The sequence below is a fragment of the Monodon monoceros genome, unplaced genomic scaffold, assembly GCF_005190385.1.
Source record: "Monodon monoceros isolate NGI ecotype Baffin Bay Population unplaced genomic scaffold, NGI_Narwhal_1 Super_Scaffold_9, whole genome shotgun sequence".
NCBI classification, from domain to species: Eukaryota; Metazoa; Chordata; class Mammalia; order Artiodactyla; family Monodontidae; genus Monodon; species Monodon monoceros.
The window spans coordinates 55,617,391-55,641,480 of record NW_021703786.1 but is presented as its reverse complement, the minus strand read 5'-3'; the positions used below and the strand labels follow the sequence as shown (position 1 = coordinate 55,641,480).

The 24,090-nt window shown below is 40.9% G+C and overlaps 1 protein-coding gene and 1 pseudogene across 2 annotated transcripts in view; one reads left to right on the top strand and one right to left on the bottom strand.

Moving 5' to 3' along the window:
* The window catches only part of MYO1D (myosin ID), a 344,440-nt gene that overhangs the window by 194,597 nt on the left and 125,753 nt on the right, over window positions 1-24,090 (top strand). For both annotated transcript variants that reach the window (XM_029211074.1, XM_029211073.1), the window contains exon 20: window positions 9,632-9,745. In XM_029211074.1, the coding sequence (XP_029066907.1) occupies window positions 9,632-9,745 (114 nt within the window). The remainder of the gene's footprint in view (window positions 1-9,631; window positions 9,746-24,090) is intronic.
* On the bottom strand, window positions 20,081-21,034 carry LOC114888900 (annotated as a pseudogene).

Below are 24,090 nucleotides of genomic sequence, written 5' to 3'. Positions count from 1 at the left end.
TGTTAGGATGCCGTGAGCCAACTTCAGGTGGCCTAATATAAGTGCATGTGGAGTCTCTGTAAGAGAGAAGAGGAGGGAAAATTTTTTAATACTTGAAAAAATAATGGCTGAAATTTTTTCACATTTGATGAAAACTATAAACTCATCAACAGACATCAAACACAAGAAAACTATACCAAGGCACACCATGACAAAAGTGCTTAAAACCAGTGATAAAGAGAAAAGAGACCGAGGAAAAAGATCAGGATGCATCAGTTTTGTCAGAAACAATGCAAGTGAGAAGACAGTGGAGCACCAACTTTAAAATTTTTTTATAGAAAGAAAAGAAAAACAAACCTGTCCACCTAGAATTCTGTATCTAGCAAAGGGTAGCTTCCAAAAACCAAAGTGAAATAAAGACTTTTTTAGGCATGTCTGAAGATATGCACTCGTGGGAAATGTTGAAGGGAGTCCTTCAGGCAGAAGGAAATGCGGACATACCCCAAAGAATGAAGAGCAAGGGAAATGGTAGCTACATGGGTAAATACCTTCAACTTTTATTATCGTTTAAATCTCTTTAAAAGATAATTGACTGTACTGCAGTGTTCATAGCAGCATTCTTCACAGTAGTGAAAGGTGGAAATAACCCAAATGTCCATCAACAGAAGAGTGGATAAAGAATATGTGTGTCCATTCAGTGGAATACTGTTCAGCCATGAAAAAAAAAAAAGGAATGAAACGCATGCTACAATGTGGATGAACCTTGAAGATATTATCTAAGTTATTAGACACAAAAAGACAAACCTTGTGTGATTCCACTTCCATGAAATATCTAGAACAGTCAAATTAATAGAAACAGAAAGTAGAATGGTGGTTACCAGGGGCTGGGGGGAGGGAGTAATGGGGAATCATTATTTAATGGGTATTAGTGTTCAAATATTCTATGGAAAAAAGATCAACTCAATACAATACAGACTTTTTAACAAAATAGAGAGCAGCTTGTTTTAAACTTAGAATGAAATACATGTCTCCAAGAAAAGCTTGCTGGCGGTAGCTTGGGCTGGTTACCAAAGTGTAGAGTCTAATTCTGCACTCCTAGATCCAGAAACTCTATTTTTTAAGTATACCTAGAGCTGATCAGACAACCAAGAAATGACTTTTGCTAACCAGATTCACACACCCACACAAAATAGTATAAGCCATGATGCCAGTTTTTGAATTTGACAAAGGAATGTACCATTTTGGTGAATTCATTTAGTGAATTTATCTACTATCTAGGATACCTTCCTTTCTAGTATCAGGGTATCTGGGAAGTCAAATTAGTCATCAGAACAACTGATCAGAGAGAGTTGGATGGTTTTGAGAATGACATCACCTGCTATAGAAGAGCCTGGCATCTCTGATTCTGTCTTTCTACTGATAGCAATTTGATGTCTGACAGTATGTCTCTCCCTGGGTCCTACTGCATAAAAACTGAAAACTTTTTAGTCATGCTTCTGTATTTCTAAGTTCCATGCAAAATAATACAGTGTATTTCTTCACATTATAGCTTAGATAATGTCATCTTTAGAAACTTTTCAATCCCCAAGTATGTACCGAGGGAAACGATGTGATTTTACTAAAGCCCTCTTCTTTATGCTTTGGTTCTTTTCGAAACAGCCTCTTTCCATTAACTACAATTATAAAATGTCCTTTAAGGTGGGAGACCTGGTAAATAGTTAGTTGCACCCATAATGTGTCCTCTCCTGGTCTGACTCCAGGGAAACTTTATCTCTGGCCCCCTGTGGAGTTGGTGAAACCTACAGACAGATCCCTGGAAGTGTTCGGGCAAGAGCAAGTGATAGGGATTTTTCTCTGGTTGAGGGTTTTAGCTTGGGTAATAGAAGACATCAGATGAGATCTTATCTAATACTGAGTCTGTGATCTAGTTTTTCTTTTACATTATGAGTTTAAGAGGAGCAAAGATTATGTCCCTATGCCAGAACTACTTTAAGTAAGTCTGAATTTACAAATTCACGTGTGTACGTAAGACATTTGTCTTTGCCGTTTTGACTGAGCTGAGTTATGCAACTCAAAGGAAAAGTCCTTCGTTCCATCAGTGTCCTTCCCACTCATTTGATTCATGCTTTAAGGATGATTTGAGTTGCTAAACCTCAAGGTAAAGTCTTATGACCTGTTCTCTTTAGAAATTACATTTCTACATTAAAAAGAATGAAATGTTTCTAAACAGTGCTTCAGTGTAACTGCTGCTTTTAGGTTTTTGTTTGTTGATTTCCAGATTAACTCATGGACACATCCTAAGAAGGGCTATACCCTCCACTTTACCACCGTGCCTGTTGTTTTTTTGAATCTTGTGTGACCTTGTGAAATCATGCAACACGTTTTGCTTTTTTCGTTTTCTTTTGCAACACACTCATATTTCTCAGTGTGATTTCACAAAAGATGAGGAGCCCTACTTTTACTTGTTATTCAGATTCCATTTTAGATGTTCTCTGTTTTCCGTACTCGAAGATGGATACAAATGACTAGTGTCCTCCCAGAGGGTTTTCACAAACCAGTGTTCCATTGAATATGAATTTGTTTTTTTAAGAGTTCCACAACTAAATGTATTGGGGAAAGGCTGGGTTAAGCAGTTAAACATGCTTTTTCAGTGCAGAATTCTATAAGCCTTTGATGTATCCGTGGGATCTGAACACCACTGGTGGGCGGGGGGGGGGGGGGGGGGGGGGGGGGGACGAGGTTTGCAGTTCCTCAAACCAGCTTGACTTGGAAACCTGTCTCTCACAAAGCATCGCACAAGGCTAGGGTTGTGCAAAACAACTCAGAAAAACACTGATGTAGAAGCTCTGCAACCACCTTGTTTCAACTCTTACGACAAGTGCCAGTTCTCTTTTATGGCAAAAACCGTTGCTATGTGAAGTAAATAATCACTACCAAGACTGGCTATTACTTTACCGCATAGACTCTGTTTTTCTCTTAATTACAGATACCATTTTTGTCAAGTTGAAGACTGGAAAATGTGCTCTGTGTAAAGGAATGTTTAGAAAATGGACTGATTTCTAAAACTATGAGGCAAAGGGGAGAAGACAATAAAATTCAAACTAAAACATGAAGTTTAGTTTGCTGTATCCTACCTATAGCAATATATTCCACTATATCCTACCCTACCTATCCTAATTTAGTTAACTGTATCACAACTATACCTTCTAGTCTACTAAGGGGAAGGTTCTTTAGTGGGTTCTTTCGTTGTTTTGTTTTGTTTTGCTTTCCTTTTCCTTTCAGTCACTGAGACACATGACATGGTAGTGATTCAGAAATTTTTAGTGCTTGGTATCTTGATTTAAATATTACCCAAATCTAAAATTGAACCGTCCTAATCAACAAGTTGTTGACTACTTATTTACAAAAATATCCTGTGGTTAATTCTGTCTGTTAGGAAAAGATTTACCTGCAAATGTGGGCGTTCTCTGACTCTCTAACAAAGTAGCGCTCTGCAGCATCACACACGTACATTTTCTCCCAAACCCATTATCCAGTTTTGTTTTCTTTATGTGAAATTATATTTATGTTTATTTATATTATGTTTTTCTTTCTATGAAATTACTTTCACTTTTTAGTTTCTTATCTATCTCAACTCCCACCTACCAGTCTCAGACTCCTGTTGTAACAGAGGACTTCATGTCATTCCCTCGTACGTCATCAGCAGTTTTTAAAGTGCTTGAACATGCACATTGTAAATTTGGGGGGAAAAAATTATCAAATTACTTAACTTGAGTAAATGCTTACCAGTATAACTTTTTTTCAATTAACAGGAGTCAGGTGCTGGACTTCAAAATGTAGAGAAAAATAAGCTCAATCCCATCTTTAGATTTCTGGTAATAAAAAGACACATTTCTCAATGAAATTGTGAGTCTAAAAGAGATCTTAGGGACTTCCCTGGCAGTCCAGTGGTTAGGACTCCGTGCTCTCACAGCTGAGGACCTGGGTTCAATCCCTGGTCAGGGAACTAAAATCCCACAAGCCGCACAGGGCAGCCAAAAAAAAAAAAAAATTTTTTTAAATAAAGATAAATAAATAAATAAAAGAGATCTTAGAAGGGTAGCTACTACCAAGCAACGCAGCGTTACAAATACAGACTCGGAGCCACTGAGGACAGCTCCTCAGGTCCGTTGGCATTCTGTGTGCAGTCTTGTAGTGATGGCTGGTGGTAAAAGTCTTGCCCTCCAGGGACTTAGACTCTGAAGGGAAAAATTAAATTAATGCATGGAAAAGATACTTTATGAGAGAAAAGAAAACGTACAAGTAAATCTCAATAATTTCAACAAGGAGAATGAAAAATAACAGAACAGTAATCCATGTGCTTATATAGTACACGCCATGTTAGGGAGCTTTTCATGACAGAGACAGCTGACTAATAAAATGGCTGCCAGCCTCAGAAATAAAAAAGTAAGAAGATCCGTGGTTGCTCTTTCTTCAGTGAAGACATGAAGCTTTTCCACGACCCAGCTGGGCAGTGGGGACTGAAGCTGTTGAGCCGCTGTGCTTTCACTTGCCACTGGGGAAATGCTTTTCTTACATAATGCATCCTCCGCAGTGTGCTGCAGCCGTCTTCCATCTGTGTTCCAGCCAGACAGTTCCTGTCGTCAACACTGATTGGCTCATGTAGGGAAGAAGACTACTTGAAATTATCCTGTGGGATTAAAAGTGCTCTCAAAGCCTGTTGACTTCTCTGGTGGCGCAGTGGTTAAGAATCTGCCCGCCAATGCAGGGGACACGGGTTCGAGCCCTGGTCCGGGAAGATCCCACATGCCGCAGAGCAGCTAAGCCCGCGCGCCGCAACTACGGAGCCTGCGCTCTAGGGCCTGCGAGCCACAACTGCTGAACCCATGAGCCACAACTGCTGAACCCGTGAGCCACAACTGCTGAAGCCTGCGCACCTAGAGCCCATGCTCCACAACAAGAGAAGCCACCGCAATGAGAAACCCACGCACCACAACGAAGAGTAGCCTCCGCTCGCCGCAACTAGAGAAAGCCTGTGTGCAGCAACGAAGACCTAATGCAGCCATAAATAAATAAATTTTAAAAAGAAAGTAAAAGCAAGCTTTAAAAAAAAACGTACTCTCAAAACCCACTGGTCAGCAAGGACGTACCAAGTCCTACAGGTTGCCCACTTCTGTACTAGGGGGCTGTGAGGTACAAGAAAGTAGGCACCATACGGTCATTACCCTCAAGGAGCTTCCAGGCAGGCTGGAACACAGGAGTACTGTTCACAAAATAGTAAGGCAATAAATAAAAACCTGCCCTGGATATTTGAGATTCTACATTGTTCTTGTTCTGTTCATGCATTTGTTTGTATTGCGTTATAATTTATGTACAGGTAAATGCGCAGATCTCAAGTATACAGTTCACTGAGCTTTGACTAGTGCACACGTCTTTGTAAATCACAACCCCATCAAGGTACAGAACATTTCCATCACCGGAGAGAGCTCCCTCAGCTCCCTTCCCAACCAAGCCCCACCACTACCAAAGGCAACCACTCTTCCGATTTCTTTTACCACAAATTAATTTAGCTGTTTCTTAACCTTCATTTAAAAAAAAAAAGAAATCCTACAGTTGTATGTGAGATTTTTACTTTGTTTTGAAGTGAATTTGTTAGTCTTATTTATGACTATTTTGATAACTTATTTGTAGCTATTTTATAAGGAAAGCAGCTTTTGGATAGACCTCCAATTTTAAGACAATCTATAACCTTTGATATTGGCTCAGTTAATTAGAGCTCGATTAGTGACGATATAGTCAGTAGATTTATTATCACAAGATTAATAAGTAAAATCAACATCTTTTGCTAAACATGGCTTCAACTATAAGTTTAAAAAACACAGCATTCTACACAGCTATTTTAGCAAGTATAGTTTTCATGACAGCCATCCATGGTCTAAAAGTTACAAGTCAGCTGTCCTTAAAATTATTAAAGCATTCCAATTATTAAGTGAGAACTTCTGCTTTCTAAGAGACTGAGGATAGATGTAACTCAGTTGTCTTGGTTTTATAAGCATCGGCCAACCTTCCTCCCTATCATTTTCCACAAGCGAAGAGTAATGATGTAGCCAGCGTTTTCCTTTAGCAAAAGCACTTAGACTGGGGCTTCCCTGGTGGCACAGTGGTTTGGAGTCCGCCTGCCGATGCAGGGGACACGGGTTCGTGCCCCGGTCCGGGAAGATCCGACATGCCGCGGAGCGGCTAGGCTCACGAGCCATGGCCGCTGAGCCTGCGCGTCCGGAGCCTGTGCTCCGCAACGGGAGAGGCCACAACAGTGAGAGGCCCGCGTACCGCAAAAAAAAAAAAAAAAAAAAAAAGCACTTAGACTAATAGTTTCTCCTATTCTCAGGTATCCTGCTTTAAAAGTAAAACCTGTGCTTTTTGGTTTCAGGGTCAATTTTTTGTTTCATTCTTAATTCTGCATATATCCTATATATTGATTCTACAACTGTGTTGTAGAAGTTCAGAAAAAAGCCATGAAAAAAGAGTGAAATAATGTCATTTGTGGCAACATGAATGGACCTAGAGATTATCATACTAAGTGAAATAAGCCAGACAGAGAAAGGTAAATATCATATGATATCAGTTGTATATAGAATGTAAAAAACAAAAAAAGATACAAATGAACTTATTTACAAACCAGAAATAACCACAGACATAGGTAACAAACTTATGGTTACCAAAGAGGAAAGGGGTGGGAGGGATAAATTAGGAGGTTGGGATTAACATATACACACTACTATATATAAAGTAGATAACCAACAAGGACCTACTGTCTAGCACAGGGAACTATACTCAATATTTTGTAATAACCTATAGGGGAGAAGAATCTGAGGGGCTTCCCTAGCAGTGCAGTGGTTAAGATTCCACGCTTCCATTGCAGGGGGCACACGTTCGATTCCTGGTCAGGGAACTAAGATCCCTCATGCAGCGCGGCATGGCCAAAATAAATAAATAAATAAAAAGAATCTGAAAAATAATAGATACACATATGTATAACTGAATCACTTTGCTGTCCACCTGAAACTAACTCAACATTGTAAATCAACTATACTTCAATTTTAAAAATAATTTTTTAAACTTTTTAATTAAAAAAAATTTTAAATAGAAAAAAAGAATGATCATTTTTTTTGATTAATTAATTAATTTATTTTTGGCTGTGTTGGGTCCTCGCCTCTGTGCAAGGGCCCCCCCAACCGCGGCAAGTGGGGGCCACTCCTCATCGTGGTGCGCGGGCCTCCCACCGTCGCGGCCTCTCCCGCTGCGGAGCACAGGCTCCAGACGCGCAGGCTCAGCAGCCGTGGCTCACGGGCCCAGTCGCTCCACAGCATGCGGGATCCTCCCAGAGCAGGGCCCGAACCCATGTCCCCTACACCGGCAGGCAGACCCCCAACCGCTGCGCCACCAGGGAAGCCCAGAATGATCATTTTTTACTAGAGGAATTGAAGAAGTTTTATAATAGAATGAGAAATTGAGCATTATCTTGACATATACATGGATAAAGAGAAAAAGGAGGGAGTAGAAAATCATAAACAGTTAAGAGAGAGCATGACATGAGGAAACCTGTCATAAAGGAACCAGAGCCCTTGAAGAAATATGTAAAGTCAAATAAGTAGAATAGTGGCAGATAGGAAAACTCTTGAAAGTCAGATAAAGGAATCGTAGAATCTGAGTGGCAGGGTACCTTGGAGATCCTTAGACTTCCTATTTAAAGCCCTTCCCTTCCACCGCACCCACATCAGATGTCTGTTTAGCTTACGCTGAATCCTTCCTGTGTGGGCACTTACTGCCTTCTCATATGGTGCATTCTTTTTATGGAGAGTAATAATAATGAGGAAATTATTTATGTTATATGCAATAGGAAGGCACTATCTGGTTTTGAATGTTTAATCTTTTTTATTTTGTATGTTACAGCTGTACAGTGTAGTGATTCACAATTATAAAGGTTATACTCCATTTATAGTTATTACAAAATATTGGCTATATTCCCCATGTTGTACAACATATCCTTGTAGCTTATTTTATACCTAATAGTTTGTACCTCTTATTCCCCTACCCTTATACTATCCCTCCCGTCTCCCACTGGTAACCACTAGTTTGTTCTCTATATCTGTGAGTCTGCTTCTTTTTGTTATCTTCACTAATTTGTTGTATTTTTTAGATTCCACGTATAAGTGATATCATACAGTATTTGTCTCTCTCTGACTTATTTCACTTAACGTAAGTAGATTTAATGTAGAACATGTAGATTCATAAACATGTTTTAGAGAATTTAATCTGAAATATACCTGCCCAGTGCATTAGGAAAGGGACAGAATGAGTTGTCTCAAATAGGTTTTTTTTTAACAGCTTTATTGAGATATGATTCACTTAACATACAGTTCACCATTTTAAAGTATGCAGTTTTAGTGTGTTTAGAGCTATATATCCGTCACTACAACCAATTGCTAAACGTTTTCATTAACCCAAAAAGAAACCCCACACCCCTTAGCTGTCTTCCCCCCAAACCTCCCATCTCCCCCAGCCCTATGAAACCACTAACCTATGCTCTGTTTCTATAGATTTGCTTATTCTAGACATTTCATATAAATGGAATCATACAACATATGGTCCTTTGTGACTCTTTTCTTTCACTTGGCATGTTTTCAGGGTTCATCCATGTTATAGCATGTATCAGTACTTTGTTCTTTTTATTGCCAAATTATATTCCATTGTATGGATACATCACATTTTATTTATTCATTCATCAGTTGATAGGTATTGAGGTTGTTTGTACCTTTTAGCTATTATGATTAAGGCTGCTGTGAACATTCACGCACAAGATTTTGTGTGGATATGTTTTCAATTCCCCTGTTTATATACTTAGGAGTGGAATGTCTGAGTCACATGACAATTCTATGTTTAACCATTTAAGGAGCTGCCAGACTATTTTCTAAAGCAACTTCATCATTTTAGACCCCGACCGGTAGTGAGGGTTCCAGTTTCTCCACATCCTGGCCAACATTTGTTACTGTCTTTTTTATTATTGTCATCCTAGTGGGTGTGAGGTGGTACTCACTGTGGTTCTGATTTACGTTTTCCTGATGGCTAATGATGTCAAGCATCTTTTCATGTTTTTTACAGCCATTTGTATGTCTTCTCTGGAGAAATGTCTCTTCAAATTCTTTACCCATTTAAAATTTGGCGGGGGGGGGTCTTTTTATTATTGAGTTATATACTCTAGATACAACGTATATTCTATTCTTTATATATTCTAGGTAAAAGTTCCTCTTCACATATATGATTTACAAAATTTTCTCCTATTCTGTGGGTTGCCTTTTCACTTTCATTATAATGTCTGGGTTACGTGTTTTTAGTTCTTTAATTCTTCTGTGTTTTTCTTGTTTTCCCTGTTAGATGGTAAACTTGTGAAATTTACATTGTAAAATTCCACAAATCTGGAAACACTCCTTTTCCATCTCTGTTGCATCCAGAGAGTGGTCATAGGTGGTGCACATCTATTACAGAATCTGGCTCCACAGCCAGCCACCTCTGCTCCTAGATGTTTCCCTGACAGATCATTTGATTTCATTCTCGGTGATATGTTACGGTTTATTATTTTGTTTTCTTACAGGTGAATCGCTTTAGTAAGGTGGAAGATCGAGCAATTTTTGTCACTGACCGTCACCTGTATAAAATGGATCCCACTAAGCAGTACAAAGTGATGAAGACTATCCCTCTATACAACGTAAGTGTCCTCTGCTCCTCTCTGAATAAAGGATTCTTAACCTGGTGTTCATAGACCACGAGTGGGTCACCAGACTGATCACTAGAACCTCTGGGGCTTTAGGGAGTCCGTGAATTCCTGAAATTTTCTGCCAATCTCATGTTTTTTTACAAAAGTACGATTTTCTATAAGGAGGACCAAAGGTTCCAATAGAATACGAAGGCATTTTGTTTTAAAGTGTAGGACTCTGCATTCTACGTGACCTTTATTACTAATCCTAGTCGCTACTCAAATGTTATGACATGAAATGTATTTTCCTATTGATTTTCATAAGCCTTGTTTTTACGTGGAAATGGAATCAGGTAGAGAAGTAGTACGGAATTACTTTATGAAAACGTTACCTCTCTTTTAAATGTAAAATGTATGCTGTTTCCAGAAGTTATTTTCACCAGTATATTTTACCTCTGATGGAAACCCGCTTAGTTATTCACTATCTCCATGGGGTTTTCAAATTCTGTAATCATTCCTTATTTGAAATATGAAATTTGGTGGGTGCCTCCTTGAGTTTCAATTTGAGACTTAAAAAAATTTTTTTATCCTGCTGTATGGGGTCTGCTTTACGAGTGACTGTTTGTTCTGATCTTGAAAAAGATCTTCCTGGACTGCTGGATCTTTCCACGTGTCAGGTGACTTTCCTCTGTCCGCCCGTTCTTAAAGAGGGAGGTCTGGGTTTGTCCAATCATGGGATCTATGAGGAGTATTATTTGAAGATTGTTTTAAATCCTTTTGGCCTCTGCAAAAGGGAATAGGAAACATATTGTTTTATAGTTTTATTTCGTTAAATCAGGAGTCCTGTTGGCTGTGAGTTTCAATGAAGACAAACTATTCCTGGCTCTGCTAAATAATTTAGAACATCCCTGCAGGCCTGTCACCTGATGGTGAGGCTGAGATTTGTCTCCGTCACCCAGTCCCCCCACCCCACACACACATGCATACACACCTTTCTCCCTTTCAGTAGGAAGGCGAATGGATTGCAGCTAAGAAGGAGATGATGTTCTAATACATTCTTGAGCGTATGTAGTCTTCTTAGCAAAGACTTGTAATCTTATATAGCCATCACAGTTTAAGCCTAATAACCCTGCCGTCTCGACGAAGGAGATGAAGGAAGATACAGGAGAAAACCAAGTTTTGTCAAAGTCTAATAAAGTGTACTTTATTTCTTTGCCTTACTTTCTATTAAAGGGAAATCAATCAGGCACGTGATATGAGTTCGATAAGTAGTTAACCAGGTCTTTGAACCAAAGTTGTTTTCCCAAACTACCTTCCTTTTTCATGTTGACTGGTGTATGTTTAGAGTCACTCTTCCCCTTCGTCATCATTACCATCATCAGGGTTATCAATAATATCATATTATACAAAACTTAACCACGTTTTGCCACGGAGCAAGTAAGCCCACGCACCACAACCACTGAGCCTGCGCTCTAGAGCCCGCGAACCACAACTACTGAGCCCGTGTGCCACAACTACTGAAGCCCGTGCGCCTAGAGCCCGTGCTCCACAACAAGAGAAGCCACTGCAATGAGAAGCCCGCTCACCGCAACTAAGAGTAGCTCCTGCTTGCTGGAACTAGAGAAAGCCTGCTCGCAGCAAGACCCAACACAGCCAAAAATAAATAAATAAATTTATTTTAAAAAAAAAATTAAAAATGTTTAACACTCGTAAAGGTAAACGATGTCAATAGGATGGATACACACTGTCACAGATGCTGTCGGTACTCTGCCCACCTCCCCTTGTATTCCCTTACCATTTTTGTACACAACAGCCTAACTTCTGACAGCCAACACCTTTGTCCAAAGGCTTCCCTCAGGCTGCCAGAGTCCACAGAGGGCTGGAAACGCCCACCCACCCCCAGCCACCCAAATGACTAGTGGGTGTGGGGTATAAATGCTCCATCCCCACCATTCATCGGTCACAATGATTCTCAGGTGTGTTTTACACCATTTGCTGGAGCTTTTCTGTAGGAATCAGCTGCGCTGCCCGCCGTGTTGGCTGCTTCGTAACGGGACCTACTGGCTGCTTTCCCTTCCTGAGCCACCTCCCCACTCCCTTGCCCGTGTACCTGCACCTCCCGAATCAATTCTGAGGCTCATCAGCCTTTGTCTCGGGACCTGCTTTGGGGAGGAACTACCCTCTTAGGAGGGAGCAGATTGAATGGGGCACAGGACTTGCAGCCGTGTCTACCTATAAAAATGTTGTTCAGTCTGAAGCAAACACAGCCAGATATTGTCTGGATCATAGGGACATGGGTGTTTGTTATTTTATTCTTTATCCTTTTTGTATGAAATGTTTTGAAGTTACAAACAAAGTTTAAGACAAGGAACCTTTAAAAATGATACTGCTAATAGCAGGAATGAAGAAGCTGGGAGGGGATGAAGGAGAAAGATTTCAATCTTAACTAAATTGAGTTTTGGGTATTGGTGAAACTTGTAAGTACATACCCCATAGATCACTGGCGTCTAATATTGTAAAGGAGCGGCGGGTAGCATTCAGCACTTAGGATAAAAATTTAAGAGCAGACAGATGCATGTATAATTGGAGGCTGAAATTATGAGTCTAGAGGGAGAAGGGGCAGCTGATTTGAGAACATCCACGCTTAAATGGTGGGGAAAAGAGAGTGGCTGAAGGAAATGGAATAAAAAGGAGATCTCTTCTTTCTGGACCTCCATTTTCTCCTCTCCTAATGTGCCGAATGAGCTCTAATTTCCCTTCAGTTCCATAAGGTTATGAATTATTCCAGGAAGGAAAAGAACTTTGGGAACACTGTGTTTCAGAATCAAGTTGGAAGGTTTTCAGAAATGAGAGTAATGAGTGGAAACATATAGCTGAGGATCCCACAGTTACTCTTCCCCTTCTGTGCTCTTCATTCCTCCTTCTGCCCTGGTGCCTTTCCTGTGTTAGTTGGACTTTTCTGGCTCCAGGGAAGAGATGGGTATTAGCGGGAGGGGGAAATTTCCCTCTGTCCCTGTCGAGTTTCTGTGGCTGGACTAATAATAAAATTGACACGAGGCAGATTAACAGGAGAAAACCCAACTTAGTTTTGTGGGCACAGGAGATCATAAAATGATGCACAGAGAGTGACCAAAAGTAGGTAACTTTTATGTCTTTGTGTATAAAGAAACAATAAATTTGTGAGGATCGGACAGGACAGAGAAACTTAGGTTCGGGTGCATAATTATAAGGAAGTTAAGCAATGATTGGGCTTGGGTAGTAAATTAGTAAAGAAGTAGCAAGGTTTATTTATACAGGCTTCTCAGACCTGAATTCCCTGTCTCTGACGATAATGATGTCTTTCTACCTCCCAGCCCAGGGAAGGCACCTTTCACATGAGAGGTTTATTTCCTAGTTTCAGAGAAATAGAGAGGAGCATCAAAGTGTCCTTCTTGCATTGGTTGTTTCTTAAGTAACTAATTCAAAACAATCGATATGCCACTGAGACATATTTGGGAGCCTGCCCTGGGCCCCAATATGACTATATACTATCTCAAGTAATGCTTTGCTTTGTTTTTGATAAAGGATACACATGGTAGTAAGGGAAAGGAATCTCATAGAAACCCAGGAAGCTATTCAGGTTTTAAGGCAGCTCTGAGGGGTCATATTATTCCGTGGCCCCCTCAGCAACATGTTGCTTAAGATGGTCTAAGTTTCTGCCATTCACTGTCTCTACTTCTCCTTGTGTGTCTTCTTACTAACAATTACCTTTCTTGCCAGATGGCCTGGGCCAGTGCTAGGCTTAGGTCTGAGTCAGCCAACCCCACAAACCATTAGAGTTTCATCCTGCAGTAACATTGAACACCGTGTCTCCGATGAGGCCTCACCATAGCAACCAGTTCTGCAGGATCCAAACTGGTACTTCAGCTCCTTGTCAAGCACTTGCAAATCTATGCATAGTCTTGCCTGACTTCTCCTAGCATAGCACGGATAATGACTACAGTTCATTTGAGGTGTAAATGATCTCTTCCCTCTACAATTTTTGACTGTTGTCCTTAGGCCCCAGCCACATTTGGACCTGCTAATTATTGAGGTGGGTCATTAGGTTTTCCTAGTGGGAAAGAGTCAGTGGGAGAGCAGTGCTTCAAATAGGCTACATTCATCAGGCATCCTTGGGTCCTTGGACTCTTCCACCTACCGCCATTCCACTTGCCAGGATCCCGGTCTTTGTCAAGCAGGACCTAAATTGCGCCCATGGATGACCACCATAGGTAAGAATTCAGCTGATGCTGCAGTTTGACAATTTAGCCAGTTTTCGAACCTGTGCTTTCAGCGGAAAAGTATTTCCTCGGTTTCTTTACAGCTCCCAGCCAGGCAATATGGGACCACTATTTGTTGCTTTCCTAATGCACCATAAAAAGTACCCATCCAATTCATTGTCTGTGTCTTCTAATTCATTGAACTTCTATAAAGCAGCAGCACCTAAGTGCCCCAAGCGCTTAACTTTGATGGGCACTTGGTGTAATTTAAGTAAAACTGAGAGCATTGGATTGGCAGACACTTGGAATGTTTTATTGACATGTGGCACACGCTCTACTGCTATTCACATCTGGGCAAATATTTTCACTTGCTTATTGAAGTATGCCCTACATGCAGAAAAATGCACAGATCTTAAGCGTATAGCTTGACAAATTATCACAAAGTGAGTTCACCTGTGTAACCATCCCCAACATCAAGATATAAGTCGTTAAAACCCCACGTGTCCTCTCGCAGTCGCTACCTCTTCCTTCCTTTTCAGAGGCACACTTTTGCTCTTTTTGAACTTAATGTAAGTGAAATCAAACACTGTGTATTCCTTTTTGTGTTTCTTTCGACATTATGTTTACGAGAACAGCCACGTTATTTCATAAAATTCTAGTTTGCTCATTTTCATCACGGTGTAGCATTTCCTTGTGAGAATATACCACAGGTTGTTTATCCATTCACATGTTGATGGATATTTGAGATTTTTAAAATCACTCTTGTGCATGTCTTTTGGTGTCTATATGATGCATGCATTTTCATTGGACAAACGCCCAGGAGTGAGACTGCTGTTGAATTTTAGTAGATAGTTCCAGTTTTCCAAAGTAGTCATACTGGTTTACAACCCCCATCCCCACCCCAGCAAAATGGGAAAGTTCCAGTTGCTCCATTTCCTCTCCAACCCTAGATACTGACAGTCCTGAATTTCAACAGTCCTGGTAGGTATGTGGTAGTTACGGTTCTAGCTTAATTGAGATATAACAGACATAAAACATCGTGTAAGTTTAAGGTGTACAGTGTGTTGATTTGATACATTTATCTGTTGCAGTACAATTACCACCATAACATCAGGCAACACCTCCATCACGTCACACAATGGCCATTTCTTTTTTTGTAGTGAGAACATTGAAGATCTGATTACTTGGCAACTTTCAAGTTATGTAATACTGTATTATTAGCTGTAATCACCATGCTGTATAATAGATCCCAAGAACTTACTCATCTTCTATCTGGAAGTTTGTACCCTCTGACCAATATCTCCCCATTCTCCCCACCCTCCCCTGAGCCCCTGGCAACCACCACTCTCTCTGTTCCTCCGAGTTTATCATTTTTAGATTCTACATATAAGTGATATAATAGAGTATTTGTCTTTCTCTGGCTGACTTATTTCCATTATAATGCCCTCAGGATTCACCCAGGTTGTTGCACACGGCAGGATTTCCTTCCTTCTCACGGCTGAACAATATCGCATTGTGAATGTTTACCACATCTCTATCCATTCATCCATTGACGGATACACATTGTGGGTTTTCTTTGTAATTCCCTTATTACTAATAAGGTTGAGCCCCTTTCTTTGTGGTTATTGGTCATTTGGATGTCTTTTACGAAGTGCCTGTTCAAGTCTCTTGCTGCTTTTCTGTTGGGCTGTCTTTTAAAAATGGATTTCTAGGAGTTCTTTTTATATTCTGCCTGTGTGCCCATTGACAGTTACATGTGTTTCAGATATCTTCTCCAGCTCTGGGACTTGCCTTTTCATTCTTTCAACATTTTTCATGTTGACATAGTTTATCAGTTCTTTCCTTTAAGGTTGATGCTTTTTTATTTTTGTTTAAGAAATCATTCCCTATCCCAAGGTCGCGAAGATATTCTCATCTGCTCTATCCTATAAGCTTTGTTGCTGTGCCTTTCACATTGACATCTTCCAGTCCACCTAGAATTGATTTTTGTGTATATGCAAGGCAACAGCCCAGGGTTTATTTTTTTCCCGTGTGGGTAAACAGTTGAAAAGACCATCTTTCCCCCATTGCTCTTCAATCCCACATTTGTCCTAAATCAAGTGTGTCCATATGTCTCTTCCTAGTTTCTCTACTCTGTTCTATTGGTCTATTGTCTATCTTTGTGCCAAAGACCGTTTTAATTACTGTTGGGCAAAGATTTTATGAACTCTAAAATTATAATAAATTTCCAAAATCTCTCCCTTCAGTTTCACCCTCCTCCCAGTATAATGTTCTCATTAGCTATATCCATATGAAGGAAAGGAGAGCTGGGGATGCTGGTAAAGCCAATCCTAGCAGAAGGGACAGCTTGCTGTTCACCCATTTTCTTTGTCAAAAAGTCAGATTCCTGTAGGAGTCAGTCAGTTTCAGAAATGAATAAAGTTCATACCCATCAAGGGGCAGCCACCACTCCACTGTAATCCATTGTGACCACGCCAGAGTCTAGTATGCCAAACCTTTGGATTCACCTAGAAAAAAAGCTGAAGTCTGTAGTATATGTAAGATCTCCTGATTGTTAAATGCCATGTAAGCCAAACAGAACACGTCTTGTAAGCCGTATTCAGCCCACAGGGCACCGGTTTGCTGCTCCTATTAAAACAGGTCTTTACCGTGGAGAATGGACTTGGTGACACGGGGAGAGGGAAGGGTGAGCTGTGACAAAGTGAGAGAGAGGCATGGACATATATACACTACCAGACGTAGAATAGACAGCTATGGGAAGCAGCCGCATAGCACAGGGAGATCAGCTCGGTGCTTTGTGACCACCTAGAGGGGTGGGATAGGGAGGGTGGGAGGGAGGGAGACGCAAGAGGGAGGGGATATGGGGACATATGTGTACGTATAGCTGATTCACTTTGTTATACAGCAGAAACTAACACAACATTGTAAAGCAATTATACTCCGATAAAGATGTTAAAAAAAAGGTCTTTACCTATTTGTTACTCTTAAATGAGCTGTAACCATATTCCTTGGCCTCCTCCCTGCCAACCTTTAAAAATTCTAAAATCTGTGGTATGTTTTATTCTAGATTTTACATATCAATAGTAGAAACAAACACTAACCACTTCTCACTGATAGAAAGCTATAACTGGGTGTGAGCTTTAGAAGAGTATATTTTCTACTTCAGTTAGCCAGGAAGGAAAGGAATAAAGGAAATCTTTGATATAGGTGTATTTCCAACCTTTAGAACCTTCTACCCCTTCAGAGTTCACTGCTAATTCTCTTCTTCTGACTTTTTATTATAAAATTTTTCAAATGTACAGAGAAGTTGAAAGGATATTACAGGGAACACCCATATGCCCTCCATCTAGATTAGGTATTTAATTTACTTTTTGGCATATTTGTTTTCTCTCTCTCATGACACTTCACCACTAAAATGCTCCTGTGTGGGGCTTCCCTGGTGGCACAGTGGTTGAGAGTCCGCCTGCCGATGCAGGGGACGCGGGTTCGTGCCCCGGTCCGGGAGGGTCCCACATTCCGCGGAGCGGCTGGGCCCGTGAGCCGTGGCCGCTGGGTCTGCGCGTCCGGAGCCTGTGCTCCGCAGCGGGAGGGGCCACGGCGGTGAGAGGCCCGCGTACCACAAAAAAAAATAAAGTAAAATAAAATGCTCCCGTGTGCATTCTCCTAAGAATAAGGACATCCTCCTTCATAACCACAATACCATTTTCATATCTAAGAAAAATAATATTTCCATAATATTTTATATAATACATAATCATTATCCATCATGTGTTATACAACTCATATTCAAATTTCCTCAGTTGTTCAAAGAATGTCTTTTATACCCATTTTTTTTAAATCCCATCTAGGTTCATATTTTGAATTTGGTAGTTACATCTCTTTTAGTCCCAAACTGTATCTCTACACACACACCCGTTTTTTCATGATAGTGACTTTTTAAAACAGCATTACTGAGGTATAATTTACTGTTATAGGCTGAAATGTATTCCTTCAAAATTCATTTGTTGAAGTCCTAACCCCCAGTACTTCAGAATGTGACTATGTTTGGTGACAGAATCTCTAAAGAGGTAATTAGGTTAAAATGAGAGCATTAGGGTGGGCCCTGATCCACTATGACTGGTGTCCTTATAAGAAGAGGAGATTAGGACACAGACACATACAGAGGAAAGATCATGTGGGGACACAGGTTGAGACAGACATCCGCAAGCAAGGAGAGAGGCCTCAGAAGGACCCAGCCTTGCCCACACTTTGGTCTTGGACTTCCAGCCTCCAGAACTGTGAGGAAATAGATTTCTGTTGTTTAAGCTACCTGGTCTGGTACTTTGTTATGGCAGCCCTGGCAAACTAATACATTTAGAGTACTTACCCCAAAATTCACCCATTGTAAGGTACAGTTCAGTTACTTTTAGTAAGCTTATGCAGTTGTACAAACATGACATAATTCCAGTTTTGGAACATTCCGTCACTCCAGAAAGTTCTCTCATGCTCATTTGCAGTAAATCCCCACTCCCAACGTCAGCCCTAGATAATCACTGATCTTTCTGTCTCTATACTTTTACCTTTTCTAGAAATTTCATGCACACAGAATTAAACAGTAGATACTGTTTTGTGTCTGGCTTCCTTTACTCAGCATAATGTTTTTGAGGTTCATCCATGTTCCATATATCATTGGTCCTTTCGTTTCACTGCTGAGTAATATTCCATTGCGTGGATCTGCTATATTTCATTTCTCTATTCACCAGTTGATGGACATTTGGCTGCTACGTATGTTCTCATACAAGACTTTACATGACCATGTGTTTTCATTTCTCGTGGGTGGCTATGTATGAATGGAATTATTCCATATGGCATTTGTTTAACTTTGTAAGAAACTAGCAAACTGTTTTCCAAAGTGGATGCTCCATTTTACATTCCCTTCAGTATGAGACTTCTGGTTTCTCCACATCCTCACTAGCACTTGGTATGTATGACGTTGAGTTGTTTTTTGTTTTTTTTTAAGGGACAATACTTTTTTTTTTTTTGCGGTACGTGGGCCTCTCCCTGTTGTGGCCTCTCCCGTTGGGGAGCACAGGCTCCGGACGCACAGCCTCAGCGGCCATGGCTCACAGGCCCAGCCGCTCCGCAGCATGTGGGATCTTCCCGGACCGGGGCACGAACCCGTGTCCCCTGCATTGGCAGGCGGACTCTCAACCACTGTGCCACCAGGGAAGCCCTATTTATTTATTTATGTATTTTTTAAACATCTTTATTGGAGTATAATTGCTTTACAATGGTGTGTTAGTTTCTGCTTTATAACAAAGTGAATCAGTTATACATATACATCTATCCCCATATCTCTTCCCTCTTGCATCTCCCTCCCTCCCACCCTCCCTATCCCACCCCTCTAGGTGATCACAAAGCACCGAGCTGATCTCCCTGTGCTATGCGGCTGCTTCCCACTAGCTGTCTATTTTACGTTTGGTAGTGTGTATATGTCCATGCCACTCTCTCACTTTGTCACAGCTTACCCTTCCCCCTCCCCGTATCCTCAAGTCTGACACTGAGTTTTTAAAGAGTCCAGCACTGGTCTCGTCTGGATTTGTCTGATTGTTTCCTCATGGTTCATGTAACTTACTCTCCTAGTCCCTGTATTTCCTATAAACTGGAAGTTAAATCAGGAGATGTTAATTTTGTTTCAATAGTACACTTCCACATACTTCAGATTATACCTTGCATCTCAACAAAGAAGGCACACACACATACAGCAAACTCTGCCTTGTGGATCACCTTTGGAAAATGTTTCATTGTAGCCAAGCTATTATTATGTTGCCCTCACTGTAGCCTAAATTTCTAACTGCTTGTAGAACAGATCCCATGTTTTCCTGTGAACAATTAGAATTTAGCATAAAAAACTAAGATAAATATTGCCATCAAGTATTTACCTATTAATAAGTTGCCCATCAGTAACAATACCTGTTATTTTCAGTTTCTTTTCCCAGTCTCTCTTTATAACAAAATTCTTCCACTGCTTTGCTGTTTGATAGTTCTTTTTTTTTTAAGTTTTCACAGTTTATGAATCCTCTGATTTAAAATCTGCACAATTACAGCAGACAAAGTCACTGCATAATCTTTACTCCTTCTTTCTGTCAGCACCATCAGTGACCTTTACAGTCCCCCGACTTTGTTCATTCTGTTCTTGTGTTACTTTCACTGTTTTCTTGAAGTCTTTTTCTTCTCATACAGGCCATGTCTTGCAAGTCTGTGTATGGCTTTATTTTTCTTTGCATCATCCGAGGAATCGGAAATCACACCAAAGCCATTTATCTTGCCACCACCGAAATGGTTCCGAATCCAAACACAAAGATGACACCTAGTGTAGTCTTGTACATTTTGTCCGGTCTTTCCCAAATTTCTTAGATACTGTTGCCTTTCCAGGATGAAGGACATCAGTGACCATTTGTTTCCGTAGTTGGTTGGTCATGAACTTCCTGGTCTAGATAGTTACTGTGTCATTCCTAATGGTGGTTGATCCTCAGGCAGCCAGGGAGGAAAACCTGGATACTTCTTATGTGTTTCTACAACTATTCTCTCTCTTCCCCAAACCTCTGGCAACCACTGATCATTTTACTGTCTCTGTGGTGGTGCCTTTTCTAGAATATCATATAGTTGGAATCATACAGTATGTAGCGTTTTCATTCTGGCTTCCTTCAGTTAGCAATAAGTATTTAAGGTTTTTATATGCCTTTTTGTGACCTGATAGCTTATTCTTTTTATTGCTGAATAATAGTCCATTGTATGGATGTGCCATAGTTTGTTTATCCATTTGCCTATTGAAGCATCTTGGTTGCTTCCAGTTTTGGGCAATTATGAATACAGCTGCTAGAAACATTCACATGCAGGTTTTCTTATGGACGTGAGTTTTCAAATCATTTGGGTAAATACCTTCAAGTGCAGTTTTAGCTCCTGTGATAAGGCCAAATTTGGCTTTATAAGAACTACCAAACTGTCTTCCAAAGTGACTGTCATTTCTGCCGTCCCGCCAGCAACGATCGAGAGTTCTGTTGCTTCTTATCCTCACCAGCATCTGCTATTACCAGTTTCTTTTTTTTTAATTTTAGCCATTCTAACAGGTGTGTAGTGGTATCACGTATTTTTCTTTTTTTTTTTTTTTTTTTGGTGCGGTACGCGGGCCTCTCACTGCTGTGGCCTCTCCCGTCGCGGAGCACAGGCTCCGGACACGCAGGCTCAGCAGCCATGGCTCACGGGCCCAGCCGCTCCACGGCACGTGGGATCCTCCCGGACCGGGGCACGAACCCGCGTCCCCTGCATCGGCAGGTGGACTCTCAACCACTGCGCCACCAGGGAAGCCCTCACGTATTTTTCTATTACCCTAAATTATATAACCCAGCCCACACTGGGGTCTCAGTCAATCTTTAGTTACAAGAATCATCTCTCCCCCCTCTGTGGTCAGTTGGTTTGTGTTCAGGAGATAATGACTGATCTTGACATAAGCCTAAGCAAAATATAATTAAAAGATAAATTTGAGACCTTTTTTTCCCCTTCCATTAGCAAAAATTCTTCAGTCAGTTTATCATTTAGCCATGGTTCCAGTCACTCTTCACAGGAAAGATAAAAATGGGAAACCGTGAAAGGTTTTTGAGAATACCCTCACAAATGGCATGGTCAACTAACTGTACATAGCAATCTGAGGACGAAACACTCAAGTTACAGGTGACCCCTTTATTTTATTTTATTTTTTTTTCAGGTGACCCCTTTATTAACTACAGAGTGGCTTTCTAGGTACAAATGCTGCATAGTTAGTTAGGTTAGGAATCGGTGTTATTGTCAAATTAGTGTCATCCCCCTTGAGTCACTCTCGACACTATATTTGTAAATGGTAATATCGAAAGAAAGCATTAATTCCAAAACAGTTGTCAAGAAAGTTTAAAATTTATACAGGGTCGGGGGCAGTGGGATCAGAATCCAAATGTTTTGCAAAGCAGGGAGACTCGTGGTAGCTGCAGCTTGATGCAGAGAACAAAGGCAAGAAGCAGCCCATACAGTTAGCCACGTTGTGTGCAAAACTCTGGCCACAACCTCTTTAACTCCGTGTATCATCCTAGAGATCACTATAAATCAGTGGGGAAAATTGCACCCCATGGCTGTGGCACATTGCTCGAATCAATGCACTGCTGCCCCTGCCTTTCGAGTTCCTGTGGGCATGGCCTCTCCCCAGCCGGCGCTCAGGGAGCTGATTGCCAAGACTGAGTTTAATTTGCGTAAACATGAAATCTGTTCACCGGTTTCGAGGGAGACCGCACAAACTGAAACATTTAACCTGACCTCAGCTGGAGCTCCTCTCACCCTTTTGTTGGGGGAACTGTGTTGGTTTTGCCCACAGTTGATGGGTTGGTTTGAAAAATACTTGAATCTGCCCTTGAATGCTATTTGATATAGTCCCTTTTTATCAGTATGGGCTTGATGGCTAAGGAAGCAGCCAATTAATTTACACAAATACCTCCTTTAGTTCTATGGAGAATACGAAGCAAGTGGGCGGGCTAGAGAAGAGAGACAATTATCTGAAAGGGTGCGACTGTTTTGTAGAGGTAAATGGATTGTAATTCTGCCAGGCATCATGCTTTATTACTCTATCTGACAGTGACTGGCTAGAAAGATACTGTTTCATTTGGAAGATAGATTGTCCTTGTAATATGTTACAGGGCTGAATCCTGCTAAAAATCCATCCGCCTGCTGGCTTTGCTCCCCATCACCATTGCTAAAGCACCCTGCCCTCGTGGCATTGTCCCAGGAGAAGGTGTTTCCATGGTAATCTCAATGGAGGCAGTCAGCTGACGTCTGGCACCGCCTGAGCTGGCGCGCGCCAGCCTTCTCCTCTCTCACTCCTCCCTCGAGCCTTTAAACTATATTTATTAGTCCTCTTTAATGGAAAGTATATAACCCCTTAATGTCAGACACTGAGTGCACTCGGGTTAATTTATTTATTTGGGTAGCAAGCTTACTACCTTCCTAATTAATTCTCGGCAGTTCCTGCAAGCTGTATTATTTTGAATATCTTGTGCAAACGTTTATATTTTTGCCTGTTACAACAAAGAGCATTGCTTAGCAATATTGGGTATTTGGAAACCTCCGTTCTTAGAAAAAAAGCAATGTCTATATTAAAGAAGAATTTTAAAAGATAAAGATGTTAGGGTTTCAGTTTAATTTTTCAAGAATCTTTTCTTGCTCTGATGCTGTGGCAACGAAATGGTCCACTGTCCTTGTAATTTCTTTTAGCGCTCCATTATTTTATGATTGGATTCGAGTGAGCCACATGGTTTTAAAATACTTCTAAGAAATGTGACATCTAGCCGTGTTATCTCATTTTTTTTAAATAAGAGAAAAAAGTCAGAATTTCAGAGCTAACCTGAAATTGATTGTTTTCCTGACATGTGTTTGGAAGTAAATGCCTTTTGTTGTACGGTTAGAGACCACCACTTAATGCTAAACCATACTAAATGAGCAAACTGACTTACGGTGTCAAAAGTCAGTGCTTTGGGACAGGAGGTAGAGTCCATTTTGATTAGTACTGTGCGTGGAAATTCAATTACAAATGTAAAAGATGTATCAAAGCGGGGTCTGAAAGCAGCAGTCATTAGAACCAATGCATGACTCCTTTGAAAAGCTATCTCTTTAAAGAAACACAAAGCCTTTTTAAAAATAAAGCATAAGAAAATTAGTGTGACACCACATTTATCCAGAGGTCAGATTGCTAGAAACAAGATCCTTTTAAAACAAAGCCCTGAATGGAGGCGTGCACATAAAAGATCTGTGCGTTTGCAGAAACAGACGTCACTAACCTTGCAGCAGTAGGTTTCCTTTTACACAACTGTCTTATGAGAGCTCTCTTTTCCGCAGTCAGCCTTTTTGAACACCTACTATGTGCTGTGCATTTGCCAGGCACTAGCAGTGGAATAGTCTGTCACTCAGTCTGCCCACAGGCCCGCGGGAGAGGCAGAGAAGCAAACCAGCCCGCCCGACACAGGCCTGCGGCAGCTGTATAGGTACAGATGACTGTACCTTCCTCTCCAGGGGAAACTGTCGCTCAGCAAGGTAAAGTAATGGCCCAAGGTCACAAAGCTC